Source organism: Eubalaena glacialis, chromosome 8 (assembly GCF_028564815.1).
Source record: "Eubalaena glacialis isolate mEubGla1 chromosome 8, mEubGla1.1.hap2.+ XY, whole genome shotgun sequence".
NCBI classification, from domain to species: domain Eukaryota; kingdom Metazoa; phylum Chordata; class Mammalia; order Artiodactyla; family Balaenidae; genus Eubalaena; species Eubalaena glacialis.
The window spans coordinates 13412822-13438724 of record NC_083723.1 but is presented as its reverse complement, the minus strand read 5'-3'; the positions used below and the strand labels follow the sequence as shown (position 1 = coordinate 13438724).

Below are 25903 nucleotides of genomic sequence, written 5' to 3'. Positions count from 1 at the left end.
ACCCAGGTACGTGGGGAGTTTCTTGTCCTTTGGGAGGTCTGAGGTCTTCTGCCAGCGTTCAGTAGGTGTTCCGAAGGAGTTGTTCCACATGTAGATGTATTTTTGATGTATTTGTGGGGAGGAAGGTGATCTCTGCGTCTTACTCTTCCGCCATCTTGATGCTTCTCTGCCCTGTCACTCTTTTTCATTTTTTTTTCTTTTTGCTTTTTTGACTGGGTAATTTCCAATGTCTTTTCTTCCAGGTTGTTGATTATTTCTTCTGCATGGTCAAGTCTATTTTTTTTTAAAATTTTTAAAAAATTTTTTATTTTTGGTTGTGTTGGATTTTTGGTTGTGTTGGGTCTTCGTTTCTGTGCGAGGGCTTTCTCTAGTTGCAGCAAGCGGGGGCCACTCTTCATCGCGGTGCGTGGGCCTCTCACTATCGCGGCCTCTCTTGTTGCGGAGCACAGGCTCCAGACTTGCAGGCTCAGTAATTGTGGCTCACGGGCCCAGTTGCTCCGCGGCATGTGCGGTCTTCCCAGACCAGGGCTCGAACCCATGTCCCCTGCATTGGCAGGCAGACTCTCAACCACTGCGCCACCAGGGAAGCCCTCAAGTCTATTTTTGAAACTCTATTGAATTCTTCAGTTTAGTTATTATATTTTTCAACTCTAGTATTCTGTGTTTTGTTTTGTTTTTTGATGCTTGCTATTTCCTTATCGAACTTCTTCTTTTGTTCATGCATTGTGTTCTTAATTTTGGTTAGTTGTCTGTCTGTATTTTCCTGTAGATTACTAAACTTTCTTAAGAGGACTGTTCTGAATTCTTTGACAGTTCATATTTCTCCAATTTTTAAGGGTCAGCTATTAGAGTTTTTAAAATTTCCTTTGGTGGTATCATATTTACCTTATTTTTCATGACCTTTGATTCCTTGTGCTGGTATCTGTGCTTTTGAGTAATCAGGGTTCTCTTCCAGACTTTAAAGATTTGCTTCTGCAGAGACAGTTCTTCACCAGTTAGCTCAGTTTGGGTTTCTGGGTGTGTTGCTGGTAATGTTCTTGGGCAGTGGGGCCTGATATGATGGTCTGTTTTGGGGCAAGGCAACTGTTCCAGTTCTGAGGATGGGGATGGTGGTGTGTTCCACTGGCTAATGACAATTAGATAGGACTACTGGCTTGGTTTCCTACCCAAATGAGGCTGTAGGATGGACTCTGCAGTTGTCTGGATTCTCTGGTAAAGCTTACTAGTTGGTTGGGACTGGGTACAATACTCAGTAGTAAATGGGGGTATAAATTAGCTTCCGTGCCCTGGCAGGGCAGCAGGACAGGACCCAGGGACTGTAAAGCTTGTTGTTTGAGGACTCAAATCAGGCCAGAGTGTGCACTGAATTCCCTGGTCAGGTGAGACCACCAGTTTTGCTCTGCACATGGGGGAAGCCACGGGCTGTGCTTTCTGTTCAGGAACTAATGTACATAGGGCTGTTGAGTAGGCTGTGCAGCCTCTCATGTGTTCTGGTTAGGTTCCCTGGTTGGACAGGCTGAAGGCTGTATTCCCTTCCCGGGTGCAGTGGGAGAAGCAACTCTGAAGCTGGTAAAGCTTTTTTTTTTTTTTTTAATAAATTTATTTATTTAATTTATTTTGGCCGTGTTGGGTCTTCGTTGCTGTGCACGGTCTCTCTCTAGTTGCGGCGAGCGGGGGCTACTCTTTGTTGCGGTGCGCAGGCTTTTCATTGCAGTGGCTTCTCTTGTTGTGAAGCACGGGCTCTAGGCACGTGGGCTTCAGTAGTTGTGGCACGCGGGCTTCAGTAGTTGTGGCTCACGGGCTCTAGAACACAGGCTCAGTAGTTGTGGCGCACGGGCTTAGTTGCTCCACGGCATGTGGGATCTTCCCGGCCCAGGGCTCGAACCTGTGTCCCCTGCGTTGCAGGTGGATTCTTAAACCACTGCACCACCAGGGAAGCCCTAAGCTGGTAAAGCTTTTTGTTGTCTTAACTCAAACCTACCCACACCCCAAGTTCCTTGACAGAACAGGGTCACTGGCTTTTTCTATAAACTATCAGCTCTATCTCCTCACTCTTGGCTTGAGTGCTGCTGGGCCACAAAGCTTCCAGGAGTTGTCACCATCCCTTCTGGTCAGATGGGGACAGAGGATACTCCACAGCAAGTGGGGCTGTATCTCAGCTCCCTTGCCTGGGCAGGAAGGGGAGGAATGGATCTGGGATACCCTCAATTTCCTAAACAGGCTCTCCTCCCTCTGGGAGGAGCTACTCTCAGCCTTAGTTATGAACGAATGCCCCTGCCTGTGCATAACATGGGGATGCTCCACACCGGTTTTGCTCTGGGGCTGATCAGCTCTGCCTGCTTCTCAGCTCAAGTGCTGCTGGGCTGCACAGCTTCCAGGAGTTGTTGCCAGCCCTTCTGGTCAGATGGGGCCAAAGACACTCTCCACAGTGCATGGGGTTGTGATTCAGATCCTTGCCTGGGCATGGGCAAACTGCTCTGGGGCTATCCAAGCTCCTCATTTGAGGATATGAATCAGACAAATCTGCACCTCTGAATTTCCTGGTCAGAGCACACCCCTGACTTGGTTCTTCAGATGAGCAAGGCAGCTGGTTGGGATTACTATGTGGGCACTGCAGGTGTGAGCTCAGTCCGCCCAGATCAGTGTGCTGGTTGTTGCAAGCCCCTCCCCCTTCTTCATCACAGTCAGATTCCCAGTGGCTGAGCCCTGAAGATTCCCCTGCAGTCCCCGTGGTGTGAGATCGGAGTAGGGACTCCTGCAGAGCAACCAGCATTGCTGGGGTCGGGGTTGGTTGTCTCCCCAGCTCTCTTTCCCACTGAAGGAACCAGAGGCTCGGGAGAGACCTCTCTGTGTGGTGCTGCGCTGGCCTGGGAGAGGGGCAGTGTGGTCAGTGTGCAGCTCCTTCTCTTATTCTTCTAATGCAGTCTGTCTTGGTTTCTGTGGTACAGGTGAGTGCTTCAGACTCTAGAGTTCTCTCATTGGTGTCTTGTTCTTGAATAGTTGTTAGTTGTTCTTCCGGTGACAGGGAGTGAAGTCAGGAACAATCTACATCACCATGTTAATGACATCACTTCTAAAATTCATTTTTGTCTCAAGGGTTTCACAAAAAGAGGTGGACTAAATGTGGCCCATGGGTCACAGTTTTCCAGCCCCTGTTTTGAAACAACAGTGATTTATTATTTTTTTATGATTCTGAGGGTTGACTGGGTGGTTCTCCTGGATTTGGAGGAGCCCATTTATGTGATCGTTTTCAGTTAGATGGTTAGCTGGGCTGGAAAGCCCAGGATGGCCTCTCTCATTTGATGGGTTGGGGTTGGCTCCTGGCCACAAGGAGTGACTTGGATGCCTTCCTCATCTTTTTCACCTGTCAGGCTAGAGAGGCTTTCCTACACGGTGATCTTTGGACACTGGTTCAAAAGGCAAAGGCAGAAGCGACAAGGCCTCTTGAGGTGTTGGCTCTAGAACTTGCACAATGTCTCTTCCATCACATTTCGTTACTCAAAATGAGTCATGAGGCCAGCGCAGATTCACACTGAAGACAAATAATTTGCTAATGTGTATTATGAATCTCTTTGGAGAAATGTAGCAAGCAGTGATTTCCAAACTTATGTGGCCAGAGAAAGTTTCTTTCTCCTCCCTACTCCACGAGTCCCAACTCCTGTTAACATGTCAAGGGATCCTAGTGTGCCTTGGAACACAGTTTGGGAAATCAGAGTATATAATCTAATCTAATTTAGAGAAATATGTACTAAAGTGGTATCAGAATATATTATATTGAAAGAATAAGTCACTGCATTTAAGTAGAGCTTATCTTGGGTATTAAAGTTATAGAAAACCTAGGACTTGAACTTGCGTAGGAGTTCTGACTTTTACTGTAGTATTACACTAGAGTAGAGTTATGTAGTTCTTGGACTGGACTACATTATTTTAATACCAGAGCAAAAGGACTTTGCATTCATTACCTAAGACAGATTGGAAAGACTGTGGGATCTTTCCCAAATTTTATCCAGGGTTTGGGAAATACTAAATCCAGAGAGTGGGTTGGAAATTGGGAGAGAGAATAAAGTTGGCTGAATGTGTACTACCAAATATAGCTTGTTTATGAAAATGATTCACTAAAAAAAGAAAGTATTAAAAAATAATACTGCATATAAAATTAAAAGAGTGATATTTTTAAGAAAAATTTACAACTAACAGAGTTAAGCTTGTGACCAAATACAAAGTCAGTGTATAGAAAATAGTACTTTCCTATCTAATCCAAAAATTTAATGAAGGAGAGATTCCATATGTGGTTAAAAGTAGCAACATCAAATATGAAACACCTAGAGAAAATAGTAACAAGATATGTATGGGATTTACCTGAAAAAAAACTATAAAAATTCCTTGACTAGGAAGACTAAATATTGTTAAGATGTCAATTTTTCTTATTATTGATAGTTTACCAAAATTCCAAACACCATTTCAACAGGGTTATTTTTGCAATTTAATAAATTCTAAAGTTTATCTTGAGAATAAATTGACTAAATAAATTATTAAAAATTACTGGAGAGGACAATTCCTTCTATATATTAGAACAACTCTAGTGTTAAAACACCATAAATAAATTGAAAAAAAACCCCAACAAAGTAGGGAAAATATTTCCAACAATAACTAAAGATAATGGTAGCTATTTTACAAAAAAAATAGATCAGAAAAAAACCTACAATAGATTAACTTCTTCAAGTAATTCGTATAAGCTGAAATCCTGGTGTCAAATATGAAAAAGTATTTGGTGTTACTAGTAATTAAATATATGCAAATAAAAATGACACAAATAGGTTTTTCCTCTTTTTAATCATTCAAATATTTAGTAAATATAAACAATTAATGTTGCCTAATGTGTGGTAAGACATATAGGTTCATACTCTGCTGGGGAGAAAGCAGTTGGGCAATAGGCATATAGAGCTTTAAAGTGTTCATTCTTACTGACTCAGTAATTCTATTTCAAAATATTCATCCATGATGTCCTAGTAAAACACTTTAGAGGAATCAAGATAAATACACTTGCAGAGTTGTACACAATAATGAAATACTGCAAAGCACATAAACATCTAGCATTAGGGAAACAAGTAAATACTTTGGAATATTGTACATTCACCAAAAATTAAATTTACTGATAATTTTTCATAGGAAAGAAAATGTTATTATATAATATTAATTTGGAAAGGCAAAGTTATAAACTATATTAACAATGACAACTAGAAGGAATAACAGCAAAAGAGAAAGCACTGTTGACCCTTGAACAACACAGATTTGAACTGTGCAGGTCCACTTATATGTGGATTTTTTCAGTAGTAAATACTGTAGTTCTACATGATCCACGGTTGGTCGAGTCCACAGATGCAGAATTGAGGACATGAAGGAACTGCTTATAGGGAGGGCCCACTGTAGGTTATACTTGGATTTTCGACTGCGCACAAGGTCAGTGCCCCTAACCTCTGCATTGTTTGAAGATCAGCTGCATAGCTAAATGTTAACCGTGGTTGTCTCTGGATAGAGTTATAAGTAAGATTTGTTTTCACATCCTTATATTTCTCTCTGTTTTTCAAATTTTCTAATATGAACATATTAATGATCAATAAATGGATAAAACTAACAAATGACTTTGCAGTACACACCCATCTTTAAGAGCGCAAACAACACGATACCAAAAATAGCCACAAAATAAAAAAAAAAATCTGTGCTCTGACCTAGTTGGTAGACATACGAGAGATTTTATTATAAACTTTAGGTCATTAAGGGCCAAGAACAGCACAGACCACAGAGGTCAAAATAAATGTAAGAAGTTTATGCTATTTTAAGGAAATATTTCTTGTCAATTTATGTTCTTAGTTTCATTTAGCATGAATATCAAAATCAAAGGTATTTCTGATATTTTTCTAACTTTTATGTTTTTGTGGATAAATACCTAAACTTTTATTATAATGTCCTATACTTTTCACTTGTTTTCAGTTGCAGTTTTCTCCTTTTTAAATTCATTGAGAAAGTTGTATTATTTTCTTGCTTTGACTTATGGTGAGGGAAAGTGTAAACTTGGTAAGAAGAAAAAGGCCCACGTCTTTGGTTTGCGTGCTACAAAACTTTTCATTTTTCAGTGGGAAAGAGAATGTTTTGATGAAACACAGTCCACCAATGAATTCTGCCATAAGTAGCGGAATCTACTAACAATTTACGCATGCCTTTTGTGGTTGTTTACTGTATTGTTCAATAAAACTTACATACTTATTTTAACTGTAACCATATGAAGCATCTTAAAGCAACATGTACATGCAAAAGCTGTATATTTGAGAAATGTCAATAATTTTATGATAATTGGCTACCTTATTTTTCTCAGGCAACAATAACAGTTGAATGTGACATTCAATTGTTAAAATACTATTTTCCAGTATAATGAAATAGCTAAAAAGTAAGATCGCATTTAGGATACCTCCTTAAGTAGCCTTTGTTTTTCCCATTTCCAAAGTGTTTCTAAGTCTGAATTGTTCATTCTGTAAGATAGCAGCACCCTAGCATTACTGACTTATCAATGGCAGTTTTTACCACCTCCTGAAAGTACTCCTGGAATTAGAAGACTAGGGCTATGATCTACAAATGTAGTAACAAATGGTAGCATGATTTAACCAAGGACCAAGAAATGGTTTTCCAGTTTTACCAGCCCAGTTTGATTTACATTTCTAACTACCAGTAACTTCCTTTGAGCATATCCAAAAAGAAAATGAATTAAGGAATGAAGGACTTTCCCTCTCAGAAATATTCTTGAGAATGAGCCAGTTTTATAATTTGGCACTGGGAGTCCATGGGTGGGCAAAGACCTAAATTTTACTTGAGTTATCATGGTTAAATTCCATTAAAGTTCCTGTCTCATATTCCTCTCCCATTATTTTGCCATTTTCCCTTTTCTTTCTTTCTCAGCTGCCTTTGGGTTTGGTTGGCAGCTTGCAGGAAAATAATGTTAGAACCTTTTTATTTTCCTCCAAGTCATGGTCTAGTGTAGCTCAGAACATAGAACAATCAAAGAATGTATAATTAATGCTAGAGCTATCTATGGTATGCTTTATAAATTATTTAAATTCTTAAAGTAATTAAATTAAGTAAATACTTACTTAAAGTTAGTAGGTTCACTAACCACTTATTCATCCTAAGTGGTATCTTAGGTTGGGTTTCCCCAAAAGCAGACCCTGATCCAGGGACTTGGGTACAAGTAATTTATTAGGGAAATGATCTCAAGAAGTACAATCAGCAAGGAGGAAAGTGAGGCAGAGGAAGGTGCAGCCTTGCAAACTTTCATGGTATTGGAGAAGCCCACAGATGAAGAAGAGGTGCAAGCATTTGAGATGGGAAGCTGTCAGCAGGCTGAAACTGTCTATAGCTGCTGTAGAACTCATTCATGTTGGTTAAGGGCACGTGGAGTGCGCCGTCTACAGCCTCTCCAACTGTTGGTGTCAGAGGGCCCGAAAGACTGAATAGAATCGTGGTTAAGATAAGTTGAAGCTCCAATTAGACTGCTCATCTTTCAATACTTGCCCTGGCTTATTAGTTGTGAGATATTAGGCAAGTTGTATGACTTTTGTGTTTCATATTTTTTTCATCTGTAAATTGGGAGTAATAATAATCCTTACCTCTAGAATTATTGAGAGAATTAAATGAGTAAATATAGGTAAAGCCCTCAGCAGAGTGCCTGGCATATGGCAAACACTTGATAAGTATTACTTATTGCAGGGATTTCGCTGGGGGGCAGTACAGTAGGGTGGTAGTTAATTTGAGTAACAGAGTTCTGTTGAAGTTTGTGTTCACTCCTATTTGGCAGCCATGTGGCATGTTGACTTGTATTAAGTAACCACAAAAACGTCCTTTAAAAAAAATCTTGGCGGCTCCTAAGCCTTGTTTCTCTTTGTGCATTTATTATTTTTGGACTTACATACATTTTTAATTAATTTTGTTTAAAACAAAATTGGCTCCGTTGAAACCAACTTGATAGCTGTCTTTACCAGCTTCTTGTTATTCACAGATCTGACCAACATGACATCATCTGAGTCCTCATTTAGCTTCAACAACAGGAACCACCCTTACTCCCCAAGATTGAAACTGAACTTTCTGGGTATATCTTTACTGGTTTCCAATTCACACAATTACGTCACTATACAAACTACATTTTCTCCATCTTATCCATGAAGATATTTTGAATGACCTTGTTAGTAGCCTTGTTGAAATCCAGGAACACTTTGCCTGTTGTATTTCTCTCACAGGCCTGTTTAGAACCCAATCAAAAAAGAAAATGAGATTGGCTTGGTATGATTTTCCTCTAAGAAAACCATATTCTCTAACTAATACTACTTCCCTTTCTCAGTATTAAGAAAGGTACTTTAAAGTCCTTCATTCAACAAATGTATATTAAGCTCCCACTCTGTCAAGCATCATTTTGAGTCCCAGGGTTACTTTTCCAATATTCAGCATCTACTGAAGCAAAACCCAGTTTCCTCGTATTCAAAAACGGGCAATAATCATGCATCCTTGCAAAGTTATTACTGTGATTTAGCGAGGTAATTTATGAAAGCACCTAGCACATACCAGAGTGGAGAAGGTGCTCAATATATCAGTGTCTTTTCCCAGGTTCCAAGAGACTAAACCCAAATAACTCATTTATCCATTGCTCGATCAAGCCATCCATCCATTCATCCAGATATGCATATATTCAAGCCACCTTTTATTACTCACCTCATTTATTGAGGTGGTGTAGCATGGGAGGAGGATGGGAAGAGCTTGGATTTTGGAGCTCATACTATTTACCTTCTAATCCTGGCTCTAACTCTTACTAAAGGCGTGATCTTGGCAAGTCACTTAAACCTCTCTGTGCTTTAGGCTCCTCATCTATCAGATGGGAACAACGATAGTATTTATGGATATAGGGTTGTTGTATTAAATGTGTAATCTATGTTAAGTGCTTAAAATGTGTCTGGTACATAGTATATGCCATATAAATGTCAACTGTCAAATGTCAGGCTCTGTCCTGGTAAAAGGCTACAACAGGGAACAACCAGACTCATTTCCTGTCCTGTAGTACTTACAGAAATCCCCATATGCTCTATGAAGCCATGAGACTGCTTTAATCAAATCTGCTTGCTTTTTTTGTTGTTGTTGTTAAGGGTTTGAAAAATCTTGAAAAGAAAGAGAATGTGATGAACATTTAGTGCTATTTATATCTTGCCAAATTGTTTCTGGAGTTTTGTTAATGTATATACACAATTAGATATAATTATATGCACATATAATTGTGAGTTCTGTTTTTGCATTTGCTAAAGTATTTTTGTGTATATTATATAAAGCGTTTAGTGTATATTGGCTATATATTTACTTTAAGTTGCTTGTATACTAATCTGTTGTATAAATATTCTGCAGCATACGAAGGTATTTTGCTATTTTCTAGGCATTTAGGGTTTATAAAATGTTTTTGCTGCTATTGAAGTCTTTGATTTGGTTATTAGTGTACAAATGGAGTCATTCAAACTGAATGAACAGATTTATAGTTCTTATTACTTCTTAACCAATTGTTTTCAAGAAAATTTGAGTTAATTTGTAACACCTCAGTAATATGTAACCATTAATTTTTGCCATTTCTTGCAGTATCTAATGATACCTCAAATATTTTAGCTTGCATTTCTTAAATTATAAGTGGGATTGAGCTTGTTTCCTTGTTTTGACTTATTTTCATCTTTTCCCTTTGAATGAAATATTTCTTCTGTTGATGTGTGAGCTATGGGTTGGTTAAATTATATAAGAGAGGACTTTCTGGAAGGATGGCTGTTGTTTTAAAATACTGAAGGACTGTTATGGGGAAGAACATTGCATGAGGCTCCTCAGGACTCAGCAAGGATCAATAGTAGGAAGTTTCCAGGGGCCGATTCTAGGATGAATGTGAACAGTTGCTCCAACATTTACAGCACTGGTTCTTACCTGGAAGGGATCTTAGAATCTCTAACAGGGAAAGGAGACTAGTGTGAGTGGAATTTGGGAAAATGAGAAAGCGCAGAAAGATTGGGAAGCTGGAATTCTTATTAAGAGATTCCCAAATATGAGGTGAGTTGCTTCTGAAAGTACTGTCTTCCCTGGCTGAGAACCTCCTCTACTGTATGCCTGCCAAAGCGGGTTGGATGACCACTCTTCTGGGTTTCAAAGATTGGAGGAAATTGCCAGAAAAATTCATTCCGCCTCTGGGATCCTTTGAAATCAGAAATAGCATTGTATAGCCTATAACTCTTTTCCTTTAGGCAGTTTTCATGTTAGTGTATTATGTACAGTAACAAAATAAGGGAGGGAAGAATGGGGATTTATTGTTTAATAGGTAGAGTTTCAGTTTTACAAGATGAAAAGAGTTATGGGGACAGGTGGTGGTGATGGCTGCACAACAATGTGAATGTATTTAATACCACTGAACTGTACACTTGAAATGGTTAAGATGGTAAATTTTATGTTATGCGTATTTTAACACAGTAAAAAGGGGAAAAAACCATTGTGATCTCTTAAATTTTTAAGAAATATATATTCATACAAAATGCTAAAGGATATGCATAAATCAAAATTATTTCTGTGTGGTAAGTAAGGTTATAGTTGATTTTGTTTCTTCTTTTGTGCCTGTTGACATTTAAATATTTTTCTACAATAATTATGTATTGCTTTATTAGTAGTCTTTTTTAAAAATAAATTTATTTACTTTTACTTATTTATTTCTGGCTGCGTTGGGTCTTCGTTGCTGTGCGTGGGCTTTCTCTAGCTGCGGCGAGAGGGGGCTACTCTTTGTTGTGGTGCACGGGCTTCTCATTGCGGTGGCTTCTCTTGTTGTGAAGCACAGGCCCTAGAGCGCGTGGGCTTCAGTAGTTGTGGCATGTGGGCTCAGTAGTTGTGGCTCGCGGGCTCTAGAGCGCAGGCTCAGTAGTTGTGGCGCACGGACTTAGCTGCCCTGTGGCATGTGGGATCTTCCCAGACCAGGGTTCGAACCCGTGTCCCCTGCATTGGCAGGCGGAGTCCCAACCACTGTGCCACCAGGGATGTCCCTATTGGTAGTCTTTTACAAAGAGATCTTGATTCAAGAGGCTTATTTTTTGATATAAGGAGCCCTGGTGTGAAGTATTGCTGGACCTAGGCAGTGTGGGCAACTTTCCCGCATCGTATTTGCAGTGATGCTGCTGAGGCTGCAGGGACAGTCACAGCAATGCTGGTCAGTCCAAACCATTATCGTATATGATCCACTCTTCATTTAAAATCTGTGCAAAGCAGAACATGTTTTGGAACTGTGAGTGATCATTAGTATGGACCCGAATTGTTAATGTGGTAATAATAATTAGTCTGACTCGTAAGACATAGTGGCTGATCAGCTTAGTAAGTGTCCTGATGTATTTAAGAGCAAGTTGTATGAAAAGTCCATAATGACCCTGCACTAGAAAGCAGTGATTGGAGTCCCCGGATGGACTCTTTCACCATCTTTTGTGTGGCCTGTGAATCGACATGCAGACAAAGGAGAGAGCTAGTGAATACTAGCGGGGAAAAAAAAGATAACTTTAACCATAATTTATTAGTAATATGTAGGGATAAATTCCTAAGAGGAAATAAGGTCTAAGGAAATTACAGGAAATATTAAATCTGTGATTCTGTTTATGGTAGAAACGCCGACCAACAAATTCCAGCTGTTTCTCTTTGGGTTATAGAAGTGTCACAGGCCTATTTATAGTTGCTGCATTGTAGACTCCAGCCTGGTTGTTATGGAATCCCATTGGTTTGGTTTGGGTTTACTCAGATTTGTCCAAAGACACATTTCCTATAGGCAATATATTTATGGAATGTAGTAGCCCTGTACCAAATTTTTGTTTCTATAACTTCTATTCTAGTTTCTTCCTCTTCCTGCCAACAGTTTGCCTCCCCAGAGATGTTAGTGTAATATTATTTATTTAACACTTATGTACCACTTAATTGTACAATTACACTGTTCTAAATACCTTCAAAGTATTAATTCATCTAATTCCTCATGACAAAGTTATGAGCTAGATACTATTTCTTAAACCAACACAAAAACCAAAAACCTTAAAGGACAAGAATCATAATTTGTCTACATTAAAGTTAATTTTTTTCTATATGAAAAAATAAATACTGATAAGCCAAAAGACAAGCTATAGTCTAGGAGAAGAAATTTGCAATGCATGTAACTAATAAAGGATTTGTATCTAGATTATGCAAATGTTCTTATAAGTCAATAAGGAAAGAAAAGCAGTTCATCTGAAAAAGGGGCAAAGGATATGAAGAGGAAAGAAACAAAAGAAAAACAGAAGTCTAATAGCCCTTAAGCTTATGAAAAGATGCTTAATTTCTCCAGTTGGGAGAAATACAACTTAAAGTAACCATGAGATACCATTCCACCTCTATCTGATTGGCAAAACTTTCTTCTGACCGTAAAAGTTGGTGAGAATATGGAGCATGGTAGAAGCAGATATTGACATCAGCCACATCGCAGAGCAATTTGGCAAAATCGAAGACAGCTGACAATGTGCCTGCTTTATGACTCAGCGGTTCTACCTCTGTATATATACCTTGGGGAATCAATCCCATATGACCCAACAGAGAAATGTATAAGGTTCCATTGAAGCATTGTATGCAATAGTAAGAAATTGGAAGCAATTGATCATTAATAGGAGAAAAGATAAATTGTGGAATATTCACACGGGGATGTGCCCAGTGGATAAAACAAATGAGTCAAATCTATATGCATGCATATGTATAGATCTTGAAATTAAAATGTTCAATAAGAATAGCAAGTTGCAGTGTAAAGGTTAAAAACACACAACATGATACTTTATAATGCCTATGGATTCATCTAAACAGACACACACATGTAATATAAGTGCAGTAGCATGAACAGAGAGATGCACAAGATCTCTAGGATGGTGGTTACTTCTGACATGAAGAAGAAGGGGGAAAAAGGTTAAGGAGAGGTGCAAAAGGGGCTTTGCTTGTGTCTGTAACATTTTGTTTCTTAAAGATATGAAGCAAATATGCTAAGATTCATTAACAATGTGAGTGAGTGAGGGCACATAAGTATTTATGTTATTTTCTTCTCTATACTTTTCTATTCCTACACTTTTTGGCATATTTGAAATATTTCACAACAGTAAAATAAATAAGTTTAATAATTTTTTTGTATTTACCTATATTTTTGCTTACTATGTTTTTTTTTTAACATCTTTATTGGGGTATAATTGCTTTACAATGGTGTGTTAGTTTCTGCTGTATAACAAAGTGAATCAGCTATATATATATACATATAGCCCCATATCTCCTCCCTCTTGCGTCTCCCTCCCACCCTCCCTATCCTACCCCTCTAGGTGGTCACAAAGCACCGACCTGGCCTGTGCTATAAACTAACTCTAGTGGCTAATACTCCTAAATTTTCTTTTAAAAATCTTTGGGGGGAATTCCCTGGTTAGGATTCTGCACTTCCACTGCAGGGGGCCCGGATTTGATCCCTGGTTGGGAACTAAGATCCTGCATGCCACATGGGGTGGCCAAAAAAAAAAAAAAAAGGGACACTGAGGAAATTAGACAGTACTTGGAGAAGAAGAATACTTCAGAAACAACCATAATTTTTAAAAAAAGTCTTTGGGAAGCATTGCTATGATATTGACATACACTCATCCCAAAACTTTTACGTTATATGGACAGTATGTCTTTCCAAAGTTTTGTATTCACTTCTCACTGGCTTACAGAGTAATGGATTTTGTAATTCTCCAGTGTTTTTGTTAAGTCTCTGCAAGATATTTATTTAGCTTTCTGGGTTTTTCATAAAATTATTTTGAATTTAAAGACACAATTTTCTGGGTCTAGTTTTCTGTATATCAAGAAGGTGGTGTGTTAGGAGAGCTTTGTCTCCACTATCCTGGAGACCCACCCTCATGGTCTAATAGGGAAGTCCACCATTGTAGTTGTATTTTATTTGTGTAAGGGGATGGAACTAATATGTGCAAATTTAAAAAGATTGATGGGTTTTGGGTTTCGGGTGTATAAACATCCAAACTTATTTTCAGAACTCTGTAGTTGCCAAGTCCACAACTCTACCGTAGAGATAGTATAGCAACAAGACAGGTATACCTTTCTACTTATGCATAAATATACAAAACTTTTTTGAAAGTTGATTCATTTTTCCAATTATATGAAGAAATCATTGTGTGAATTAGAGAATACTTTTGTAACATAAAGTCATAGTCTAATATGTTAGTATGTTACATTTGAATTTTCTTATAAAACCTCTATGAAAAGACAACTAACTAGACTCCAAATTGGAGCCCTGAATTTTTATGTGGGAAAATGCCAGGATTCAAAGATTTAGAATATTACCAAAGAATCTCCATAAATAGTTTATCCTTGAAATCCTTTTCTGTTCTGACCCAAAAGTGGGAAAGAGTTCATGAAACCAAGAGGGATATGATTTCATTTTTGCCCCACACTTACCCTATTTTCTGCTCCGGGAACTTGAAAAAGTCATGGAGGAAAGTGTCATTGAGCATCTCATAAAGTCTAGCAGGAGATAAGGGTAAAGAAAACCTTTCATTTGCTCCAAGTTGCTGTCATTGACTTTTTTTTTTTTTAACATCTTTATTGGAGTATAATTGCTTTACAATGTTGTGTTAGTTGCTGCTGTGTAACAAAGTGAATCAGCTATATGTGTACCTATATCCCCATATCCCCTCCCTCTTGCATCTCCCTCCCACCCTCCCTAGTCCATCCCTCTAGGAAGTCACCAGATTTTGTCCAGGGAGCACCCTGGGCCTTTTAGGGAAATGAGGCCTTGTCCAGGTAAGGACACAGCATGAGCCATAGCAGGCATTTTCTTTTATCACTGATAGGAATCGAAGCCTCGGACTTTGTCTTAACCATTAGAATGAGGCAAAAATACAAGATCTTTAACTTCTGTGGCTTTTCCACAAGCTATTTTGATGTTGGTACCTCTTTAAACGGTTTCAACCATGCTGATTGTTAGCCTGGTAAAATGTGTCTATTTTATTACTCCCTGCCTAGTTTGAAATCTCTGTATTGTCACTCCCTCCTATGGGATCTCTAAGTGTAATGAAGACTGATTGGGATTCCCGACACTAGTGTCATCACCAATCCCCTAGAGGCTTCAGTGCAAACACTGATATTTTCTAGAATAAGAAATGAATAAACAACAACAAAGTAACATGTTAATATATTTTAGAACTCCCAAAAGCTTAGACTTAAACTTTTAGAATTGAGAGATTATTGATATATATTATATATTATTAGTTTTAGGTGTACAACATAGGAATGATTTGATATTAGTATGCTTAGACTTTTATAATCAGAAAATATTTGAGCTATGATCAGCAAAAAACAGGAGTTGCTGTATAAATTGTTAAAATTCCTTCCTTGGATTTGAGGTTATAGACATATTTTCTTATTGTATTCATTTTTGTTATGTGACCTTACAACTAAGTAAACACCATTTTGAGTACCTACTACATGCTAGGTGATGTGCTAAGCAATTTACAACTGATTATAATTTCCTTAGAACAGAAGAGAAAATTGGAGCTCAGAGAAGTTAGACAATTTACTCATGGTCACAAAGTTAGGTGAGCTTAGGATTAAAAATCAGGCTTGTCTTTTCAATAAATTTTATTTATTGATATATTTGTTGATTCTCTTTTATAAATGGCAACAGCGTATTATAGTGAGATGAGCTGTGAGCCTGAAATGTGGACTTGAGTGTGAGTCTCAATTTTTTCATCTTCAAAATAAGAATAATGAGTCCTTTCTCATAGAATTCTTGAAAGGATGAGATTAAAAAATGGTGGCCAATATTAGGAGACCTTATCAGACCATAGGGTTGATCAGTTGTTGGTGGGAAGGAAGTCACGAATAGTTGGAACCCAGACAACTCACCGAGTAGAGAGTTAACCTCCCTTCCTCCCCCAGCTCTGGGGCAAACAGTAGCTGAATTGCCAATGGCCTAAGGGTGGCACCGTGTGCTAGATTTGACTGGATTGACGCTGACATCTAATGGGTCTACCCTACTGCAGGAGCATAGACAAAGACCAGTTCAGGACCTCACCAGCTTGTGGCTTTGTGCCTTCTGATCTGTACGCTTCTGCTCAACTTCTCTGTGCCCTAGTTTCCTCAGTCATGAGGATCATAAACCTCACCTCATGGGATTACGAGGACAAGAAATAATATACGCCAAGTATTTCCTGTGGTGTCCAGTACATACTATAAAAGGCTCTCAGTTAACAGTAGCACCAAGATGCCGTACTGCCTTTTCAAGCCCTTTGTCGGGCAGGTCTTGAGCAGCACATCACTCACAACACTTTGTCTGATCTGCTCTCCTGTACTCTGCTGCCCAGGGTCAGGCAGTAGAAAGTGGTGGTTAACCTTTGGACTCAGGATAGTCTTCTAGCTTGACTACTTCATGTTGATACGAGTTAAAAAGGCTACTTAAACTCTCTAAACCTTGGTTTGCTCATCTTTAACATGAGCATGATAATGGTGCCTACCTCACAGGATTGTTACGAGAATTAAATGAAATAATGTGTGTAAACTGCTTAGCACAGAGCCTTGCAATTGGTAAATGTTTAATAAATGTTTGCTTTGATTTGAAAAAATTGTGAACGTTTTTAATTGATATTTTTATTAAGGTCATATAGATAGGAGGTGCTGGGGCTGTGACTCGACCCCAAATCTATCCACATCTCATGCCTGTTCTCTTGTAGCACACTTCTTGTGTTTGAATACTTCCAGTAACTGAACTGCCAGTATGGTCCCTATTACTAGAAATCTTTTCAGTATACATGATATGATGACTTTGTAGGATCATAGAAAACAATAGATGATTTTTAAGATCCTTTGAATTCCTGGGATCTTATGATTCTCTGGATCATAGGAAGTCCCTAAATCGAAACATTATGTCTGAAGCATGTACTTGTAAATTGGTCTTTGGGAACTAGAAATCTATTTTCCATAAGACATACTTCTATACAGAATTTAGAGACCAGTGTAGAAGAAGAAGGACGAGGAGGTGCTGTGATAATTACATTCAAAGCTGAGGGCCTCAAATTGTCTTCCTTCTCCCAACCTCAGTATCTGAATAAACCTAGTCTCAGCAAGGTTTTAGGAGAAGATACTCCACCCCACTAATTCAAGCTAATGTGACTGAGATGAAACCGAGGGTAGTTATCAGTTAGCCATTGATAAATGGTGAATTGTGACCTGCCTTCACTGGTTAGGCTTACTCTGATTGTTTTTATAAAAGCTTGTATGTCCTCCAAGGGTCACATAGCCTGGGCAATAGGATCTTTGCCCAAGTTGTTTTTTAGGAACTTGGAGTCAGCTGTGTCCAGTTTGAGCTTGAGATGATTAAGACTGGTTAAGACCTCCCACCCTCCATCTGGGCATGTGCAAATGTCCATTCGGTGACATTTTGATGTCTGGGGGCCAGAATCTCCACCCTCACAGCATGCTAGTACTGCTGTTTTCTGAGCATGTCTCCCATGAAGAAACCTGTGGCTTGGTTGCATCTGCACAGAGCAACGATTGCCTCTCCCTTTTCTTATCTCAAATTACCTTTCTCCATGCTCCCCCTGCCTCAGTTTTTATCCCATAAATATCCCCAGCCCCTCGCCTTCGGGGAGACAGATTTGAGACTTTTCCAGTCTCCTGACTCGGATGCCGCAGGAATAAGCCCCTTCTCTGCTGCAGACCCCATCGCCTCAGCGTTTGGCATGCTGCGCACCAGGCAAACAAACAAGACCCTCTTATTCTTCCCAAATAGTCATATATTCATTCACTTAGCAAATATTGAGTGCCAACTATATTTTAAGTTATGGGGCTATAACAGTCAAGAAATCGTCTGTTTCTCTAGTGTGAGAGAAGGTAATGATCTTGGGGAAGGAAATCGTTGGACAGATTTGAGACATATCTAAAATGAGTGATTTATGGAAAGGGGGAAAATTGGAGGCAGTAAGTTTTTAATCAACTATTGCCATAGTCCATGTGTGACGAATCAAGGGCTTGAACTGTGATAGTAATAGTGGGAATAGAGGAATAAAACTTAACTTTTGAAAAGTTGATTCTACAGGGCAATTATGTATAAATGATAAATGATGAGAAGAAGGGGTTCCAGATTTAACCGAGGGTTTGAGTTCAGGCAAGGGAGAATATTAGGTTTATGGGGCAAATGGACATTTTAATCATCCATGTGCAAGTCGTGTTCATGGGGATGATACTACATCTGAGTGGAAATATTCTATGGTAACTAGAAAAGGGGAACTGAGGAAAGGTCAGGGCTAGAAATAATAGATTTGGGTATCATCTGCATAGAGATGACAGGATTACTTAAGTGCATAAAAGAAAATGAAGAATATTGGGACTGGAAGGAAAAGGTAAAAGAATTAATTAAAAAAATACAGAAATGGCCAAAGAGGTATTAAAAATCCAAGAAGGTATCATAAGACCTAAAGATAAGATAGTCAACAGCGTCAAATACTGCACAGAAAGCAGGTAGGATTAGGACTATGAACAGAATATTGGGTCTGACAAGTGGTCACTGGAGACCCTTGGAGACTGGGTAAGAAAAGGTGTTGGTGGCTAAGTCATATATCAGAGGCTCAAGCAGTAATGATAGATTGGAAAAATAAATAGGATAGTAACAAAAAGGGGTAAGAATGCCTGGAAAACTTTATTTTTTCAAACGAAAACTTATTTCTGGTTGACAGTAATACGGAAGATATTGATGGAGAGGCAGGTTTAAGAAGCATCAGAGGGAGACAGCATGGTGCCTCCTGTCAGGTTTCTTCTTCTCTAGTCTCATCTATATCTTTCCCTTCTCTGTATCAGTGCTGATTATGTCAGCCCCCTACTGAAAGACCTCTCTGGGTTCCTCATTGCCAGTGGAAATCCAATATCCTTAGCATAGCTCACCAGATGCCTCACACTCTGGTTCTAACCTCCCTTTTCCATTTCCTCTTTTGCCGCTCAAGGCACAGGAGATTTCAGATTCTTTCCAGATTGAGTCTTTGTACACATTGCTTTTTCTGCCTGGAAGATCCTTCTTCCCACCTTTCACGTGGAAAATTCTAACTCATCCTTCAACACCTGGCTCAAATGTCACCTCATTTTTGGACGTTGTCCTGACTCCCCAGGCCCAGTGCAGGTCTCCCTCTTTGGTGCTTCAACTGGAAGTTGTTCATTCATATTTTTGTCTCAGCATCCTGCATTGTAATTCATAAATTTCGATAGCTCTGTTCTCCATTAGACTATATGATCTCTGAATACGATGACTGTCTTTTTTTTATCGTTGTAATCCCCATGACTGGCACAAAAAAAAACTCTTGCTAAAAGCATCAGGAATGAATGAGTGAGTATTAATGTAAAGAGATATATCATGAGGTATATAGGATGAAAGTGAAGAAGCATCTTAGTGCTAAGCGAAATAAGCCAGACACAGGAATACAGATACTGCATGATCTCACTTATGTGTGGAATCTAAAAAAAGTCAAACTCATAGAACAAGAGTGTAGAACGGTGGTTGCCAGGGGCTAGGGTGTGCGGGAGATTGGGAGATGTTGGTCAAAGGGTGCAAACTTTCAGCTATAAGATGAAAAGTTCTGAGAATCGAATGTACAGTATTGTGATTATAGGTGATAATACTGTATCAAATACTTACAATTTGCTGAGAGTAGTTCCTAAGTGTTCTCACCACACACACACACAAACGGTAACTGTGATAGTGGTAATCATTTCACAGTGTATACGTATGTTAAATCATCACATTGCTCACCTTAAAAAATCATGTTGTACAAATTAAATACATATGATTTGTATTTGTCAATCGTACCTCAAAAAAGTTGGGGTGGGGGAAGCTATATGAATTTGAGCAAGTTAATTTCTCCAAACCTGAGTTTCCTATTGGTCAGAGGAGGATAATACTTACCTTATAATGTGCTTGTGAGGATAAAATCTACAAAATATAGATCAAACAATTAATGACCAGCATTTATTAATCATTAATGTTACAGTTATTTCCAACTCCCACCTTCATGGCATGGATCTCTTATTAGTTGCTCTCTGGCCTTGGATTTGGCTGCAACTTTAATCCATTCTCAAAAGAGAAGAATTTTTGGTTCATTTTCTAAGTTAAATTTTTATGTTAAGAAATTGAAACTCAAGTCTATCTTTAAGCAGCAGTGTTTCATCTGCCTAAATGATGTAATCTGATTAATAATAACCATTCGGCATCAAGTGAATTCAACAACAATCTAGAATTAAATTTATGGGTTGATTTAATAAGTTTACAATTAAGTCTGAATTGTTTTATGAGTCTCCAAGGAACTTCCCAGAGGAGGCCCTAGTTTCGAGGCTCACTACACTGGATCCAAGGACACCCTTCTTGTCTTGTCTTCAGGATTGTGTTGCCCTGAGTGAGTTAAATCAGCTCTTTCCATTTTTTTTTTTAGCAGAATTTTTGTGGTTCGTAAAAACAAGCACTTACAGCTTTTCTTGCATAGATAAAGGAAAGGATTCTACATCAGATTTAGATCAAGAGATAGATTTTCAAAAGAAAATGATGGATGCGTCCTCTGGGAGTAAGGGAATGCGGTGATGTTCGTCTCTGACTGATTGAGTATAAGGCATTTGTGAACACTTCCACACCCACACCCACTCAAATACACAAACAGTGGTCACAACTGCAGCTCCAGACGCTGCCTGTCTCCCCAGTCTCATATCCAAAGTGCATCCGTTGTTTTCCATAACATGAAATAAATCCCTCTCTTTTGCCCAGTGGTGAAAAGCTTATATAAATACTAAAACTTCAACTATTCCCCTGAGTTTTCTGTTGGCAAGCCTGCAGCTATGGGTTTGTTTAGATATTGACATGCATTTTCTGTGCGGATCTTTCAGGCCACTTGGGTGAGTCCAGTGGTGATAAATTTATGTCTTGAAAATTCATCAGAGTAACCATTATAAAACTCTGTTTATGAAAACTTAAATAATTAACACCCTGATTGAAAAGGCTCCGGGTTCAAAGTACCTCTTTTATTCTTTCAACATATATCATTCTGGTGATATATATCTATATATATCTTAGCAAGTCTTGGCCAGGAGATGACTTTAATAGTCATTGAAAAGAAAATGTAGATGCGAAGAATTGACTAATTCAAAACATAATCTTGCATTGTGGTGTTCCCATGAAAGAATGTTTTTCAATATTTAGAAGTGAAGTATTTTATTGTATACTAAATAGGGGTAGTTAACATTAGTGGGCCATAATTAATGTGTATAATGAAAAATCTTTATCATAATGGAAAGAAAAGGGAAGGCATTATTTTTAAAGACAAAAATCAATGCCTGGTGTAGAGTAGGCGCTCCTTAGATGGTTGTAGAATAAGTGGATGTGTGAATAGGATTAATTATATTCCTAGTGAAATGTAATACTACCTTCATTAAAAATTTTTATCAGATTCTTATGTAAAAAATTTATATGATTGAACATAGTTGTTCATATAGTAGTCTGTCTTTTAGAGAGTATGTTAATTCAAACTTCTCTTTTCTTTTTATCTATTAGATGGCAATTAGAGAAGTGTTCTCAAAGTATTGACGCTTTTTAATCTTTATTTTAAATAGTGGAAAAAGTGCATTTCTCTGACATAAATTCCCGTAGAATCTGCTGATCTGAAATTAATTCTAGCTATGTCTGAGATATCTGAATAGAAGCCCATGAATATTAACTATTTCTACTATACTTCCACTAGCCCTCCCATATTAGTGAAGCATTTTACGTGCTGCCAATAATTTACTATAGTTAACGCTTTTTAAAAATTTCTTTTAACCTAGATTATTACTTAACTAAAAATAGTTTGCTATTTTAACAATTAGCAGTTGTCAAATTCTTCATATATTACAAACTATGAGTGTTGATTTGTCTTTGAGGATCCAAGATTTTGTTTCTGTGCTCACTGTCTTAACAGAGAACTAAAAAAACAGTAAATCTCATTAATGAATTAGGTCTCCTTTCCTTAAGACCTAATAGAAAAAAGAAAGGAAATCAAATAAGCTTTTGTGTCTGTGAAGTCCAATTTTAAATTATAGTAAAAATAAAACAGAGGTAAAGGACTTGGATGAATTTGAGGGTTGTTGGCTAAATTGAGGTATTAGTCTTTACATGTCTCCATTTGTTCTAATTAGTAAACCATAGTACAAGTAAGTAAGTAATTAAGGTTTTTTTTAGGCCAGTGGTTGTGGCTGTTAATTCTGGTGTGCTTTAAGAGTAATGGAGGTAAACCATACAGTTTCTTTTGAAACCAATTCATTAGTTTATTTTTTGTTTTGAGGAATAATTTAGCGTATCTGTGTCTATCTTAACCTCATGTACTATTGCCTGAGACCTAAAAAACACTGCACAATGACGTTACGCTCAAAACTTCAGTAACATTATATTATCATTATTAAATTCATCAAGTGCTCAATACCACATTTGAAGCTCAGTTAGTACCATTTTCTACATAATCTCTCTTCTCCAAGGGTCTCTCTGTCAAAAAGTTCATAGGGTCAGAAATAGGAGGAATTTCAACTCTAATGGTGAATTTGCAAACAAGGGGATGGGAGTGGCTATTCTTATCACTTACAGGGCAACTCAAGTTGTTTCATATTGGCAACATTCTCTCAAAACTAGGCACAAGGAAAGTTAAAGAAACATGTTTTTGTCATTATCAGTTGCTTTCAAAGAGGGCCATATGAGAAAACAGGTTGTGTTACATTCTTTAGAGTATAAAAGTGCATCCTTTTTTGGTCTCTTCCTAGGTTTGAAGAAGAAATGACCAGCAAGTGGTTACACCTCTTTGAAGGCAGTGGAGTCCCGTATGGCCCAATTAACAACATGAAGAATGTGTTTGCAGAACCCCAGGTTTGTTTTTTGAAATTTTTAGTATGTTTCGGTTAAAAACACAAGAATTTGCCTCTCTTTTCTATCCAGACTGATTCATATAAGTGTACATTAGCCATCGATCTTGAGCTTAAGTCACATCACGTGATTTTTTACTCTCACGTTAAAGTGTGGGTGTGAAATAAAAATAATCAGAATTTAGCACTGGCAGCCTACAATCATACTTTTATATGTATCTGATCGAACATATTTCTTCAGCAGCCAGCCATAAAGTATCCAAGGTCGGGGCATTTGTTTTTCCTGAAAAATAGAAATATAGACAATTGAAAGGTTGGGGTCAGGCACTCAGAGATGATTCTCTGCGGAAAGAAATGGGAGGACCTTCACAGCTGTAGTCCCCCTCTCGTCGTACGGCTGTCTTAAAATGTACAAAGCAAGTCATCATTAATTCTGCTGATGAGAGGCTTTTATATGCTTTGATTAATGTGCATTATTCGTGAAGAATAAATGTACTTGAATAGAGATTTGTGCTGTACATTGCTTACAGACTCCTTCTTGGGGTACAGAGATAAGGATCATCTGAAAAAATACTTCTTCTATAACATTGTTCAAATGATTATTTTGAGATAATGTCAAAATGATAAGTTTTGATTTTATTACTTTAATCAGTATCACTGCAAGCAATTTACCATTTCTCAGATTCACATATTAATCCCACAATGTAGAGGAACTCCCTTTTTCTATGAAACTTTCACTGTGATTATTCATGTATCTGTCAGCTTCCGTCATTTCAAAATTATAGTTTTTCTCTTTATTCTTTTCATTTTTTATAGTGGTAGATTTTTCTTTGAAATGAATTGTTGAAAATGGAATATACTTTTTTAAGGGAGAAAACTGACCTAACTCTAACTTTGGTACCTTCATGTTACATGAATATCTGTTTAAAGGATAATTGAACTGTGTTCAATTCAATGATTACAATATTTACTGGAGAAAAAAAGGTGAATGAAGGCAGGAATTCTGCTCTGTGCTATTTTTTTCCGTCAAGATTGTGAGTATGGCAACACTTTGTTCCTAATGAAAGAGTGGTCAATAAGAATTGGAGAAAAGGTGGCCCACTCGATATAGACTGAGTCTTTGTGAAAGGGTCCCCACTACATCAGTGACTGATGCTGGTGATTCCTTGTGATGAGGTAGCAGTGTGTGCGCCCGGAATGTAATAGACCAGAGGGCCAGTTTTCTCACTTCAAGCTTTGTCTTTAAGCTGTTGTAGGGGAATGGGTGGGTTTCACCGTTATTTTCCGGCTTAAAAGTAGAACCAAGGTGTGTAGGACTTCCTGTTTAACTCAATTTGAGGGCACGTTTCTCTGGAGAGAATTCCTGAGAGTTTTTCCATCAGCATTTCTGTTGGCTCCACCTGTGTTTCATCAGGAATAAAGGCACCAAAGCAAAGAATGTTATTTTAAAAATTATTAGATATATCCAAGTGTTACTTATTTTTTAGGCTTTGATAAACAAGGATCCAAGGTCCCACCCTTAAAATTGTTCACTTTATGGGCTGGTTCGGATTGAATATCGGGTAATTAGGATTTTCATTCCCAATTTTCCCTTGTAGCTCACTTTAATTACTTTAATTTTTCTGTCTCAACTCTTTTGGACCTGCAGTAAGTTTCTATTATTGGTCTATGGCTCATTTTAGTTCTTAAACAATTTTTCAAATGGAGAATAGTGATATTCTAAGTCAGGATACCAACTTTTCCTACTACCCCAAAAGTCTTTGAAAACTGCCTTCTTATCCACCAAAAAGTAGATTCTAATTGTTACAATTCTAACATCAAAAATTCTTAATCATACAGTGATAGTTATTGACAATAGCGTAGAGTTGGTCTCTTTTATATACCATTTCATTCTTCTTTGGAATTTAAACACCAAAATGGGTGTATAAAATTATCTGGATTTTTAGAAAGACTAGAGAGCAATGTAATATTAGTACAGGGACCTACTGTATGGCACAGGGAACTCTGCTCAATATTCTGTAACAACCTAATCAGGAAAAGAATTTGAAAAGGAATAGATACATGTATATGTATAATTGAATCACTTTGTTATACGTCTGAAAGTAACACAACATTGTTAATCAACTGTACTCCAATATAGAATAAAAAGTTGAAAAAAGTAAAAATAAGCAAAGATGACTATGGCAATTGTACGTAGGACTGTTTGGCACAAGAGGTAAGGGCACCATCTTTCCCCTATGCCTGGAAGTGTTTGGCTCTTTTAGAAGGAATTCCCTATCATTATGTATTTTGAAAGGAATGTAGAAGCTGAAAAAATCAGGGAGTTAAAAAAAAATTTGTATAAAATAAATTATTTTTAAAAAGTACCTTAAGATGACATCTGAAAAAGAACTACTCTGCAAGTTCATTTAACAAACTTTTAATTGTATTTACTATGTTCCAGGTGCTAGGGATTTATCATGAATTTAGTAATTCTTTTCCCTTCCGAAAAATAAATTCTAAGTTGACTTAAGTAGCAGGTACCCAATAAAATTTCATTGATGCATGAATCAGTGGATGAGTGAGTTGGTTAACTCTGTAAAGTATAGGTTTCCAAATGATCAAGTGGCTACTGTGTCCCCCTGTGTGGGACTGACAGACTCTATCTGTAGAGCTGGCTGAGAAGCCTTTGGTTGGAAAGCTCCGGAGACTAAAGCATGATACAGTAAGTAGTAAGACCATGGAGTCAAAAGTGTCGGGCAGTTTTATAAGTTTTCTAGGCTTTGGTTTCCTCAATGGTAAAGTGATGAAATAGAATCTTTTCTCTATATTGTAAGTGTTAAATGTGACAATGTTTATCAAAGGCACATAGTAGGGATTGCTAGATGGTAAAAGTTTAGTAAATGGTAATAGCTCTGGTTATGGTGCCCTTTATGGT

General features: G+C 37.8%; 1 protein-coding gene across 1 annotated transcript in view; it reads left to right on the top strand.

The window, feature by feature from the left end:
- The window catches only part of SUGCT (succinyl-CoA:glutarate-CoA transferase), a 697612-nt gene that overhangs the window by 286666 nt on the left and 385043 nt on the right, over nt 1–25903 (top strand). The window contains exon 12 of the mRNA XM_061197569.1: nt 22888–22990. Coding sequence (XP_061053552.1) covers nt 22888–22990 — 103 coding nt within the window. The remainder of the gene's footprint in view (nt 1–22887; nt 22991–25903) is intronic.